This window comes from Chroicocephalus ridibundus, chromosome 3 (assembly GCF_963924245.1).
Source record: "Chroicocephalus ridibundus chromosome 3, bChrRid1.1, whole genome shotgun sequence".
Taxonomy (NCBI): Eukaryota; Metazoa; Chordata; class Aves; order Charadriiformes; family Laridae; genus Chroicocephalus; species Chroicocephalus ridibundus.
Window position 1 is genome coordinate 51,126,760 of NC_086286.1, and position 14,441 is coordinate 51,141,200.

Genomic DNA, 14,441 nt, shown 5'->3' on the forward strand with positions numbered 1-14,441 from the left:
TAGGGAAAGCTAACACTCTACAGATGCTTAAAGATCTACAATAAGTACATACATTTCTATTCTAATCCATAAATTTTATAATTTGGTAAGACTGAAGGGCAGGTCCTTTGTTGACTGGGTTCCCCTTCTTTTTCTACAGCTGACAAGATGCCCTAGATCCAGCCACAATGAAACACACAGCTGTCTTCAGGCATTCTGAGTGGAAGGCGCTTAACAAAGGAGTATAACCCAAACTAATCGTACTGTTATTTCTGAAAGTATTTTGTCATTTGCAGCCAACTGCAGTCTAACAGACTGAGCTAATGGAAACAGTGAGAACCGTTCTTTTGCATATGCTAAGAATTCATTGTTTAGAAGTGATAATTGGTGCCTATAATGCAATTTTGTGACAGCTATACATTGCATTGACACCAGATCATGGTTGGATGATAAGAATCAAATCATGTACTTACTCATGTGTAAGCAATGGCACGTCGTTCTTTCCTTCTCTGGTTGTGACAACATCGCGTTTGACGCCAAATACTTTTCCACAACTGTCTTTAGCCAGAAGATCAAAAATTTCATTATTATACACTTCTACAACAGAAACCTCAACCCAGTAACTTCCTGGTGGCTTTTCAGAAATAAGCCTAGAGAATAAAAATAGAGAAAAAAGAGAAGAAAAAAGCCAAAAAATGTTGAAGTCAAACCCCAAGTGAACAATCTGTAAATAAACATCTATTCTTTAATTATAATCTAATTACAATCTGATAAAAGTGCTTATTAAATATCGGCAGCCGTGAATTTGCCTCATACACATGCTAACGTTAAGCTGAAGAATCAGAATATACAGTTAAATTATATGTGAAGTAAATAAAACTTCATTTTCCAAACAGCTGTGCCAGCTTAAATTGTTTTTCTCCACTAGCCTCCCTCCCTCCTCAAGATTTTTTTGAACCATTTCTCTGCTGGACGTTATTGCATTCAAGCTCAAGGTATGATAAACTCTGGCAGACTGCAAGCAACAAACAGGCAGAGATGGCAAACTGCCCAGTTAGATTTGTAAGAGGTTATCTGTCCACTGCCGCAGAAAAATCGTAAATTAAGGGCTTGTCTATTCAGGAGAGTATTTACAGTTAGACAGTTATACTTGTACAAAATTGGATCTTTGATTTTTCTTATACCGTTCTCTGAAAGAAATAGCCTTAGCTGGAAAAACCTCTAATGACTCTTCTGTTACAACATAGCAGCGTGTCAGTTCAAATCACGCATTAGGTTCAACCAAAAAATTCTCAAAGCAAGAACAGATTGTGGTTAAAAATTCTCTTATCATTATTCTTGGGGACTGAGTTCTAATCTGGATCCTCTTCATCTATTCCAATGGACAATTTTCACAAAACTTACAAGAACTTAATTATCTTTTAGACTCCCACAACTATGGCTGAAACGTATTCAGAAGTTAATTAGGAGTCCAAAAGACAGACAGACAGATAACACACAGCAAAACTGCATAATCTATTTTCTTAGAAAATCAGACTAAGCAGGAGAGAGACTAGAAATCTATATCAAAACTCAAATATTGAACGGCAGTTAGAGAAGCTATAAATAATAATCATTGTGAAGCTGAAATCCGTAATGATAAATACATTACAAACATTATTTCATCCTTTCTATAAAGTTTAAGGTGACTGCCATTGACACCAGCTTTTTCTTAGTTGTTACCTGAACACTTCTTGGGCAGCTCGAGGAATAATTCCAAGTTCCAATTCATCTTCCAAGGAGAATGCGAAGTTCTCCTCTAACTGTGGTCCCAACATTGTGTATGTCTTCCCACTTCCAGTTTGTCCATAAGCCATGATACACACATTGTACCTGAAAATTAAAAGAGCCTTCATTTATTTTACCATTACCAAATGTATTTGTTAGATGGCAAGTCAAACCCCAAACACAAACTGAAACAAAAAATAAATACACTGCCCCTGCAGATTTCTTTCTGGAGATCTCAAAATCTGACAGCTATTTAAAGTGTTGCTCATAATTTCACCTAAACAGATTTTATTTTTTAAGCAGAATTGAAGGGATGCTTTTCAGCAGAGTTTAAGGGATGCTTAGCTTGGAATGACTGATGAGGTTTGACCTCCTGGTCTGCCCAACTTCCAGTTCATGCACTACTGAGCTGCTAGTTGATCAGCTCCTGAACCCCTGCAGTTTACAGTACAGCATTTTAAAGTAAACCATTGCTGGGTTTGATTTGTCTCACAGTGCTATGCTGCAAACCACAGCACTAATATCTTAACAGCTGGGAACAGTAAATTCTTTGGCTCTCGTAATCTTTTTCAGGAAGACTCATCAATCATAGTCACTGGAAAAGGTAAGACCGCCCTAATGATAAGAGGCGTAAATTTTAAATCAAATGCATTAGTTCAGTATAAGCATGCACACAATAACCACTCTGGAATAAAGGTGGTAGGAACAGCTCTGGTACAGACTTGTAGAGGGTACAAACATACAATGTCACTGCAGAGGTACAGGCACCTATGAAACACAATTCATCATCTTCTGAAGTAGATGTGTAAAATACATTTAATGAACAGAACTCTGAAAACTCTGCACTGAAAATAATGATTAAAAAAAAAAAGTCCACAGCTGGGAGCTCTGTTGTGGATGTCTGTGCCGCAGGGATCTGAATTTAGATGTATGCATCTAAAGTGTATTTCTAACACAGTCAGATCAAAGTCAACATCTTAAGCAAAACAAGTGGGCAGATACAAAAGTGTCCAGCCACAGTACTACTCTCTATTGAGGACCAACACCGTACTGTGCAGCTGAGGGTTAGTCCCTCCTCAGCTGCATCTGCTCCGCAGCACCTGCCAGCACCTTGGTGTTGGCCACAGAACTGTGCCAGCAAAAACTCTTGGAAGACATGCAGTTATGCTGACAGGACTGCTCCTTTCCTGGAGTATCTTGTTTGTTCAGAGACACAACATTAGCAGAATCTCCATCCATGGTGAGTGCTTTGCAGTGTGCTGAAATTTCTGCTCCACCAGAAAGCTGCAAGAATGGGCTTGCTCCTGGTCTGCCAAGGAGTAAAATTTCACTGCCTAAGCTATACCTCCTCCGTGGGCAGACCTGAACAGCTGCTTTTGGTTATCCGATGCTTTTCCTCCTATCAAAAATGTTGTTTCAAGCACATGCCAGCAAATTTCAATGAACACCCCTCATCTAATTGTTTTAAATTTACGGCTTCAAGTCATTAAATACTTACACAGCCATTGCAACGAAATATATTTGCAGCATTTTTTTGCATATTAAACATGCCTAGAAGCAGTTATTTTTGGAGGATTATTTAGAAAGCTTACTCTTGTTAGAAATGTGGGCTGATTGATAAGCAACACAGCAAATACCTGGGTACCCGTTCTGGGGATGCAAAGTCAAAGGTGCAGGCAGTGAACCTATGGTTAAGTTCCCTCCATGTTTCAGGATGCAGAATACAATGCAGAAGTCTAGTCACAGATTTGATGAAGTAAAGGAGACGAGATAACCGTTACTGAAATTAAAGAGCACTACAGCAAAATGAAATGTGCTAGAAATCAGGGCTGTGAATCTGAAACAAGGGATTTCTCTAAGTATTCACTGCTGACATAACTCTATTTGCATTTATGTCAGTGGAAAAGCTCCAACTAATTTAGGTAGCTTTCCGCTAGGCTAACAATGAACAATTTTCACAATTCCACCCCTAATGCACACCACCTCAGCAGCCCATAGCTTATTGAGACTTCTAGCCCTGCTTCAACATCAGAGAGATCTTTGGAACCAAAAAGGTAGCCAGTGGTTTGCAAGTAGTAACTTCCCTTAGGAAAAACAGAATGGAAGTCTTTTTAGAAGTCTCAAACTTTCATATAGTCCAGCTATTCAAATTTTACTTAGTTGCTACTTGTTAGAAAGCAAGCATCGTGGACAAAATAGTTCTGACAAGATACAGATGATATGATTAGAAGCTAAGTAGACAGGTGCTTGTAGCACTGAAGTAGAGATGCACATCAGGTATCAACCAGTGACAATTTCTCTGCCAAAGCCAAAACAGTATCTCAGTAAGCCCAAACGAGTTCAAAATACCTGAAGCAGTATTACATCTAAGTAGGCACAGGAGAGAATGAACTGTTGGGTGATTGAGCACTGTGTCCAGTTTTGGGCCCCTCACCACAAAAAAGACATTGAGGTGCTAGAGCAGGTCCAGAGAAGAGCTACAAAGCTGGTGAGGGGTCTGGAGAACAAGTTTTATGAGGAGTGGCTGAGGGAACTGGTTGTTTAGTCTGAAGAGAAGGAGGCTGAGGGGACACCTTATTGCTCTCTACAACTACCTGAAAGGAGGTAACGGCCTCAAGTTGCGCCAGGGGAGGTTTAGACTGGTTATTCGGAAAAATTTTTACACTGAAAGGGTTATTAAGCATTGGAACAGGCTGCCCAGGGAAGCGGTTGAGTCACCATCCCTGGAGGTATTTAAAAGACGGGTAGACGTAGTGCTTAGAGATATGGTTAGGGGTGGTTTTTGTCAAGAGTTATGTTGATGGTTGGACTAGACGATCTGAAAAGGTCCCTTCCAACCTAGGCGATTCTATGAGTCAACAAGACAACAAGCAGCAGACTATATTTACCTAGTTTACTTTTTGGTGTTCTGGTTCCAACATAAGGCTGTCCAATAGAGCAATATGAAAATTTCAGACTACAATTCACCTGCGCGCCCTAATATTTCTCCTTCTCCACTCTGCTACATTAGTTATATTCTTGTTTCAAAAAGTTCTTATTGTCAAGCTAGAATACCAATATTTTCATAGTATTTCTCTCCTGAAAAGAGTGCGGATGTTCAGTATAACAAAGTTATCACTAGGAGAGAACACTGTTAAAGGAAATCAAAGGAGAAGAAATGTATTCTTCTTTAAAATAAATAAACAAGTTTGATTCTTCAATGCTGTAAAGAAAAGAAATATTATCTTACTCCCTTGCTGGCCCTGTATGGCTAACTGTAAACTTTGAAGCCTGCTGTACTTTGTCTGTTTTGCATATGGGACAATCTTTTCTTCCTGTATATTTTTACTGAAAAATGAAACAATTCATTAAGAAAGAAAAATAAAGAAAAAAATACAGAAAGAAAAGGAGTGGAACACTCCTTTCTACTTAAGCTAAAAGTTGTTACAGACCACTTTGGAGCCCAGACTAAAACAATCAGGAGCAGCAAAAAGGTTCAAGGTTCAGCCTAAGCATGTCTGTTTCCCATTTACAATGGGAAGGCTGCTGAGAAACATGGCTTGTATGCACAGCCTCGCCTTCCCTGAAAATCTGCTTCTGTTTAAATGCACTTCTAGAAGAACAAGACAACTCTTTTGTTTTCAATAACAGAACATTTCCTAACTGAATATAAAAATCCTAGCTTTTAGGACAGGATTCTCTCAGTGTGGAAATTAGGAAGTTGGAAGTACGGCAGATCAAGGTACAGATCAGATATGTCTGAAGATACACAGACAACATACTGAGCCAAAGCAAACTTACATTCATTGCAAAAGGAAAAGCAGGGAGAGAAAACAGTGGTTACAAGGACTTCTTCAAACTGGTCCAATCTAGTGGTCCCTAGGTTACTCAGCTATGGAAACTGTGATTACTTGTCCTTGGTAAACTAGAATAACAGCCTTCAGAAAGGCCAAGGCGCAGCTGGAGCTGAACTTGTCAAAGGACACAAAGAATAATAAGGGCTTCTACAGGTATGTCAGACAGAAAAGGAAGGTCAAAGAAAGCATACCCACTGCAATGAACGTGACTGGCAAACTGATAATAACAGATGAGGAGAAGGCTGAGGTACTCAACAACTTTTTTTGCCCCAGTCTTCACTGGCAACCTCTCTCCCCACACCTCTTGAGTGAATGGATCGCAAGGCAGGGACTGGGGGAGAAAAGTCCCTCCCACTGTAAGAGAAGATCAGGTTCATGACCCCCTGAGGAAACTGAACATACATAAGTCTATGGAACCTGACGAGATGTATCCCAGAGTCCCAAGGGAACAAGCTGAGGTAGTTGCCAAGCCACTCTCCATGACATTTGAAGAGTAATGGCAGTCAGGTGACTGGAAAAGGGGAAACATTGCACCCATTTGTAAAAAGCATAGAAAGGAGGACCCTGGGAACTACCTGTCAGCCTCACCTTTGTTCCTGGAAAGATCTTTGTTCCTGGAAAGATCTTTGTTCCTGGAAAGATCATGGAACAGATCCTCCTAGAAGCTATGTGAAGGCACATGAAGGTGATTCAAGACAGCCAGCATGGCTTAACTAGGGGCAAGTCCTGCCTGACCAACCTAGTGGCCTTTTATGATGGAGTAACTACATCAGTGGACAAGGGAAGAGCTATGGATGTTGTCTATCTGGACTTCTGTAAGGCCTTTGACATGGTCCCCCACAACATCCTTCTAAATTGGAGAGATATGGACTTGATAGGTGGACTGTTTGGTGGATGAGGAATTGGCTGGGTGGTCACATTCAGAGGGTAGTGGTCAACAGCTCAATGTCCAGACAGAGATCGGTGACAAGTGGTGTCCCTCAGGGGCCCATACTGCGAAAAGTATTGTTTCATACCTTCATCAAAGACACAGACAGTGGGATCAAGTGCACCCTCAGCAAGCTTGCAGATGACACCATGCTGAGTGGTGAGGTTGACATGCCTGAGGAATGGGATGCCATCCAGAGGGACGTGGACAGGCTCAAGAAGTGGGCCTGTGTGAACCTCACAAGGTTCAACAAGGCCAAGTGCAGGGCTCTGCACGTGGTTTGGTACAACCCCTGATTATCAGTACAGGCTGGGGGGCGGAGGGATTGAGAGCAGCCCTGACAAGAAGGACTTGGGGATACTGGTGGATGAAAAGCTGGACAATGTGCGCTTGCAACCCAGAAAGCCAACCATATCCTGGGCTACATCAAAAGAAACATGACCAGCAGGTCAAGGGAGGTGATTCTGCCCCTCTACTCCGCTCTGGTAAGACCCCACTTGCAGTACTGTGTTCAGCAGTACTGAGTACTTTCCTGAGCCCTCAGTGCAGGAAAGACATGGACCTGTTGGAGCAGGTCCAGAGGAGGGCCACAAAAACAATCAGAAGGCTGGAGCACCTCTCCTGTGAGGACAGGCTGAGAGAGCTGGGGTTGTTCAGCCTGGAGAAGAGAAGGCTCCAGGGAGACCTTATTGCAGCCTTCCACTACTTTACTTAAAGGGGGCTTATAAGAAAGATAGAGACAAACTTTTTGGCAGGGCTAGCTGCAATAGGACAAGGGGTAATGATTTCAAACTAAAAGAGGGTGGATTCAGACTAGATATAAGGAAGAAATGTTTTACAACAAGGGTCGTGAAACACTGGCACAGGTTGCCCAGAGAGGTGGGAGATGCCTCATCCCTGGAAACATTCAAGGTCAGATTGGATGGGGCTCTGAGCAACTTGATCTAGTTGAAGATGTCCCTGCTCATTGCAGGGGGGTTGGACTAGATGACCTTTAAAGGTCCCTTCCAACCCAAACTGTTCTGATTCTATGAACGTCATATGGGCCATATAGAATTTCCCTTAGCCCAGACAGCCCTAGTGCGCCCCTCTGTGGCATGTGTAAAGGGATGGCTGGGATTTCCCAGTACCCACAATATCCTGATATACCTCTTCTAGGCTGCTTTTTAGAAAACTTCAGTGTGCAGCCTGCCAGGAACAAGGATTGCCACTGTTCAACTATGCCACTGTGCACAGAAAGGGATTGGCTTTCCCTCTACAGGGAGGGAAAGATCCATGACAGCTCCATAACCACCATCTAAAATTAAGTGGAATTAGAGCAGGGGTGAGAAAGGAGCAGCAAGGAAGTTTCGTATGAATCTCAGTTCAAGCTTCAAGGATTGTAACAATATGCGCTTTAAGGCTTCTTCACAACAGTTGCTTAAGTTGGCTCTAGAATAAATGAAGAATCACACTTCATGAACTTCAGTGGCTAGATATAATTACACATATTTGTTAGTGGTTGTTACTGATCAGTTTTGTATTCAAACCAGAACTCTGTTTTAACCCCAGTGCCTGAAGGAACGTTAGAACTGTGACTGAGGGTGCTCAGTTCTGGTTCAACCAGGAACCGATTATATCACCTCCTATGGTCTGTGCTGTACACAAAACCAGATGATCCTGGCAGGCTTTTCATATATGAATACACTGATGGAAAAGATGTATCATACTGTGTCTATAACTGAAAAACAGCTATAAAACATAACCTACAAAAAAAATAATGTCCCCCATTAGAAACAATGCTTAAGCTTGCCAGAAAGAGACCACAGAAAAAAACCTGATTTTCCCCCTCCACCCCTCACGGTTTTCTGCTCTGCTATTATTTTTAAAGAGTGTTTTCACTGTTTATAAGGGGAAACAATGTTCACTTGGTGTTGAGTAGAAAGAAAACAGGGAAATGCAACTGCAAAGCCGCAAAACTTGACAAGACCACCACTATTAAGTAATTTTAATTGATGGATTTCAGTCGATTATTGCCCTTTAGCTTTCTTACCTTCACCTTTTAACTTACCCATCTAGAAGAGATGTTAGCAAAGGGGCCACATCTGCAAATACTGCGTCTTGAGACTCCGAAGCACTGTAAACTCTAAGGAGCAAAGTGCAATGATTAACTGAAGAAAAAAAATATAACTATGTTGTCACAATACAAGAATACAAACTAGGGAAAATATAGGCCAGTGACTTTAAACTTGTGACCTGCTGACATTGCTATGTCGGGGGACTGAAAATAAGAACTCCAAATCTCTCGCACACTTTTTTGGAGTGGCTGTTGTCTGTGCTGGAGGGAGTGACCCACACATGTACACTTGTGGCTCTCTGACCTCATCCTAATCTTCTGCCTGCCCCTCTGGCAGACAGAGTCTTTTTCCAGTCTGTACTGGATCCCTGTCACCTTCTCCCACCTACCAGACTGTGAAATATCCCTGCTGCCCGCTTCTCCTTTGTGTCACATTAAGGGAGGGAGTGGTCACGTTGTACTCCCCTTTAGACATGGATAAGGTCTGGGGAAAAAAAGAGCTACAGAGGATGTAAACTTGCCTCAGGAATTGTCTCAGAAGAGTCAGTGGCAGAAGAGAATTCAGAAGGCCCCGGGGGGTCATGTTTAAGGATGCGCTGTTTTTGTGGGCAGCATCAGCCTAAGGTATTTCCACTCCCACCCCTGCTGAACTATCTACTATGAAATAAACGTTTCTCACTGGAGGGAAGACTTTCTTTCACATTGTGATGTAGATTTCAGACTAAATTCTAAACAGAATGAAAGACAATTAAATAGAATGAGTTATTCTTCCTCTTTAGAAAAGAGCAACGACAGTACAATCCTTGGGCCAACACAATGATGTCTAAAACGACTGCATGTATTTTTTCAAATTCCAGGAAAAAAAAAAGCTAACACAGGGCTCTTCAAAGAACTTTTTCTTCCAACCCTTTCAACTATCGAGTTTGTACCACATAAAATCAAGACCCAAAAATAGGAAATCAAAGGGAGGAAATTCTGATCATAAAATATGGACATCCTAACTCATTCATTTCTTCTCTAGCACACCAAAAATGTATCCTCCCCAAGATTACAGCCTGTAGCACGTACTGTTTATAGAAGATGAACAGAATCTAAAACATGAATGTCATCAGACACACTGAAGCATTTGAGGTATGAATGTTTATCTTTGGGAAAAAGCTTCCTTTTCTGATATCTTTCTGTTGTGACATCGGTTTTGTTTGTTTAGCTCTGTTTTCCAATGAGTGATGTGTGCTCTTTGTAGCTTATAGCAAAACGACTAATTAGAAACAGGAATTTTGGTAGCAGCAAACATTACAAAGCATAGTTACTTCCCTGTGTATATAGCGTACTAACACACGTTACTTAGCAGTATTCTACAGCTTGTATATGATCCTACAAGTTTAACTGAATTAAGACATAGTGTGCTCTTTAGCGTTTACTCAAGCCTCTTTGTATATCTGACCACGATCTGGGCACTACTGTCTGTAGCCTGCACAAATGTAGATATTTGTATTCATGTTGTCCATAAATAAGACTGTACAGACGGATCTCTGATAAACAGATACAGAATTAGAGTCAACCCACTTAGTTCAGCGTTCTATTCCTGACAATAGCCAGAGGAAGGAGTAAGAAACACTATGGCGGCTGGAAACGCAATAATTAATCTCTGTGTCGCTGTGTCGCACCCTAATCCTTAAAAGCTGTAAACTGGCCTCAAAAACTGAAATATCAGTTGAATCTCCGTTTCAAAAAAAATATTATTAGAATTAGTATTCAGTTTCTTTTTGCATCTTGCTGAATTCTTGGCCTGGAGTAACATCCTGTGGCAATGTGTTCCACAGTCTAATTGTAAGTTGCATGAAAATGTACTCTCTTTAATCAGGAAAGGAGCTCTTGTCTGGCTTGATGGACAAATACTGCTTGTCTTGCCATTCCATTGATGTGCTGTCATACTACACTGAGAAACCAACAAATATGCAGAGATGTGGCACAGTTTGTACTGGGAGGACAGACACTGAATAGCAATACTCCATCCTTGCTTTGCATGCATACCCACATATGCTTCAGTAAACTCTGCGCATCAAATCTGCAAGGTCAATATAAGTGAGCAAAAACACTTCCAAACACTTTCCTCTACTTCATTTATCATCTGCAATCGATGAAATATTCATTAGCACCAGGTCCTCCATCTTAACCAACTAGGTCTCTAACTCAGTATGTGCTGAAATGGTATTTTTTTCTTAATACATCAAAACATCTCAGAGCTACTACATAAAAAAAAAAAGAGCCACCTTAAAAAGGTATTTTAGTGATGAGAACATTCATACTGTCTTCACTTGCTGTTGATGGGTTTTGCTATCTAATAAAGCAAACAGATGGCTACCTGCCACAATCAGGGCTAGAATCAACCAGTCTTAGTAGACTGTTTGCACTAAGTAGTACAGCCATAGCTAACTATGTCAAGTTCAGGTTCTGGTAGCCGTTCAGAGGAAAGGCACAGGGCTCCATGTTACAGTAACTACTCCAAATATTTACACAACTTCCTAAAGGAGTTTTACTGCCACTATTTAGCTGCTGTGGTTCAAATCTTGGACCAGATGATCCTTGAGGTCCCTTACAACCTGGTATTCTATGATTCTATGAAATGCTACCAGTACCCAAATGAAATAGTTTAAAGTTGGCTTGAACTAGTTTATGCTACACTGTAATCACAGCACTGGCTGAAGCATGGACACCCGCTTAATTAGAGACCATGAAAGATGCAGCAAATCCAGAGAATCTCTTTTTGTAAGCCCATGTATTTTTACCAGAATGATGACAGATTTGTCCCTGTGTAGCGATTAATGTTAATTTCACCTTGAAAATTCTGAGCTTCTTTTCTATTTTGCTAACTGATTCACCAATAAAATTATAAAAGCATAACATGCTGAAAGCTGGAATTTTCTTCCTGAGCTGAAATCAAATATTTTGACATTTATTAGTTCCATAAAACTTTGCTAAAAAAAATAAACATTTTTGAGTTCATAAGAACCATATGCTCTTCTGTTTATAAAAAAGAGCTGTGCTGGGACACTGAAAAAACATTCCCCAAGAACTGCATTCTTTGGGGGATTTACATTTTTTTAACCCTTTTCCTGATTATCAGGATCTACACCACATGTCCAGAGTCACAGCACCTCTGGAGTCCCGTGTCAATACCATTAACGGTTTTGCTCTACAGAGTTGAATTCCAGCATTATTCTGCATGTACTTCAGCTGGTACGGCTGCATTAGGTATAGTTGGAGGCTGAAAAGAACTACTTTGAGTAGGTCAGCAGACATGCAAGGGGGCCATGAACCTTGAGAGATCGCATATGCCTTGTATCAAGGGAGTCCTACAACCTATGGAGTCAGCAAAGCATCCCCAAGATTTGCATTATCTCAGGAATTTTTAGTTGTTTGATGGCCTACACAACAGCAGTCTCCAGTCTTCGCGAGCAGAAAAAGGCAGCATCCGAGAAGGATGCCTCAAGGAAAGGGTGAATGACTGGCAATGTTTAGCAAACCTACAGCAGTTCAGGCTGAACAGGCTCAGACCTTAAGTTTAAACCAGGACAGATAGTTCATGTTGGATACATGTGACTTTAAACCAAGTTTTGCCTTCGAGCAAGGAAGCATGAAATCGTCCTCATGTGTTGTTTCGAGAGGATTTTGAAGCATGGTTCAGGATACAGAGCATACTGTATGAGTCATTGCAATGTACAGATGCAAAGTTTGCATTAGAAAAAAGGCATGAGGCAAAATTTTGTATCTCTTCATTTACAGAGATCTCATTTGTATTAATTTAACTCTTCGTTTCTGTTTTCAGAGGTTCAGGTCAGCTCCATTCTGAAAGAACATCAGGCACCTTTCAGCCTGACTCCATGCAGTTTTCTGTGTTCTGTTGGCGTCTCATAAGGCACAAGCACCAATTAAAACCCTTAACACAGCCGGTGCATTCAAAATCTCTCTTGCTTATGTGGATTCTTGACCATCTAATAAGGAAAGTGGTTACACTACAGCCTTTCCCTTGGGGAGTGCTTATTTACATGCCACTACTCCACCCTGCTGTCCATGCTGAGGCCATTTTAACTGTAAGTTAAAAGAAGCATGGCTAAACATCAAGTCTTACAAGTCCTCAGTCCAGTTTCTGGCTCAGTCGTGCTGTATGTCTAATGTTGAAGTCACACAATCCACCTCAAGTCCTTACCTTAAAAATGTGGATAACATTTTGCTATCTCGCAACATGTTGCAAGGATCACCAGAGCTACTCAGACTGCGAAAAGGGTGAAATAAATCTCTACACAGGTTTCAAGTTTAGGCATATCAGTAGTCTTCACTACGAGGGAAGATTAAATGTGTCATTTATATCCTGAAGTGCATTATTCTGTCCTGAGAAGAACGTGAATACAACATAAATAAAAAAATATGAACATTACCTTCTAACCAACGCCTACTAAAAAATTAGCCTTCACTATACAAATCTTCCAGCAATGCAGACTGCTACACAGGACTACTCACCTCTCAAACTGAAAAGTCTTGTTTATTGATGCATGACCAGGACGGCTACACTTTACAAGGACAGTTTCCTAAGAGAAAAACAAAATACTTAGAGTTAATATCTTAGCCACACACACAAAAGGAAATAGTTATCATTTCTAACATTCCAGGTGACAGCAGTAATTAAGGGTCATGAAGTCCAAGGCCCTTCTCCAGCAGTCACCAAGACATGAGGCTTTAGAGCCTGTATACTGCAGTGAACTAGCAAGACCACAAGAAAGAATCTCAAAACACATTCAGATTATTAAAGAACAACCAACACAAACTATGCATACTTAAGTGCAAAAAAAGAAAGATCGAAGCCCTTACCTGAACTTCTTATGTGCCTGGAAAGCCACAAGCAAATAAACCCAACCTCCCTAACTGCTGCCACAGGCAGAAAAAATGGCAAAAAAGAGCCCCTTATTTATTATAGGGACAGTTTCACAGTGCCTTTTCAGATTATATATCTGTGCCTAGAACTGATCAGAAGACACACATTTCACAGAATTACGTGCTAGTCCACAACTGTAAGAAAGAGCTGCACTAGCACAATTGCTAGAATTCCATGAGTTTTTAGTGAAATACATTTTTGAGATGGATTATACAGTAGTTTGGTAAGTCTGACAGATATGTAAGCAGCTCCTTAAACTATTACCAGAGTGTCTGGCATGTCTTATATAGCAACATCTGTGCCCTTCCACTCCTTGTGGCATATGTTGCTTAATTGCAGAGAAAAGTAAAGAAAAAAAATGTGGGGGTTTACAACAATTTGGGTGGAAGCTCACTATCACACAAAATACTCCATCTAATTCAAGGAGGTTTCCTAGTTTACTAACGTGCGGTTACATTACTGCATTTGATGGGAGTGCGGAAATTCCTACTGTGCTTCAGACAAGTAGCTCGGAGTGCTGAACTAATGGCCTTCAAATGAGTATTGCCACAGAATGAAGTTGTAAAGAGCTGAGCAAATAATGACTGCATAACAGCATGTCCAGCATGCAAATGGCTAATAAAAATCAAATTTCTTGTTTTGAGTTTATAAGTATTTCTTTCTCTTTGGAGAAGGCCAACGTATCATTATCCACTTGATGATGACAACACTCACTCCACAGAATGAGCTATGTTACCCATACCAGTACTGGCAAACCTAGCAGCTCTATAGATGTGAGTACACCACTTTGCTCCAAAATAGCCTGACACAGAAATTCTAACAGGATCGGTAACCAACAGACTGTGAGGAAAGGAGGGAAGGAAGGAGAAAAAAAAAGAAAAAAAAGGAAAAAAAAGGAAAAGGACACAGAGTTATGGAACACATTTCTGATTCTGATATCAA

At 40.8% G+C, this 14,441-nt stretch overlaps 1 protein-coding gene across 6 annotated transcripts in view; it reads right to left on the minus strand.

Moving 5' to 3' along the window:
- The window catches only part of KIF25 (kinesin family member 25), a 47,067-nt gene that overhangs the window by 13,149 nt on the left and 19,477 nt on the right, over positions 1 to 14,441 (minus strand). For all 6 annotated transcript variants that reach the window (XR_010070309.1, XM_063329125.1, XM_063329124.1 and 3 more), the window contains exons 8-11: positions 13,088 to 13,155; positions 8,561 to 8,635; positions 1,702 to 1,851; positions 453 to 629 (exon numbers count right to left, since the gene is read on the minus strand). Coding sequence is in view for 5 of the 6 variants with exons in the window: in XM_063329125.1 (XP_063185195.1) it covers positions 453 to 629; positions 1,702 to 1,851; positions 8,561 to 8,635; positions 13,088 to 13,155 (470 nt within the window). In the remaining variant the exon portion in view is untranslated. The remainder of the gene's footprint in view (positions 1 to 452; positions 630 to 1,701; positions 1,852 to 8,560; positions 8,636 to 13,087; positions 13,156 to 14,441) is intronic.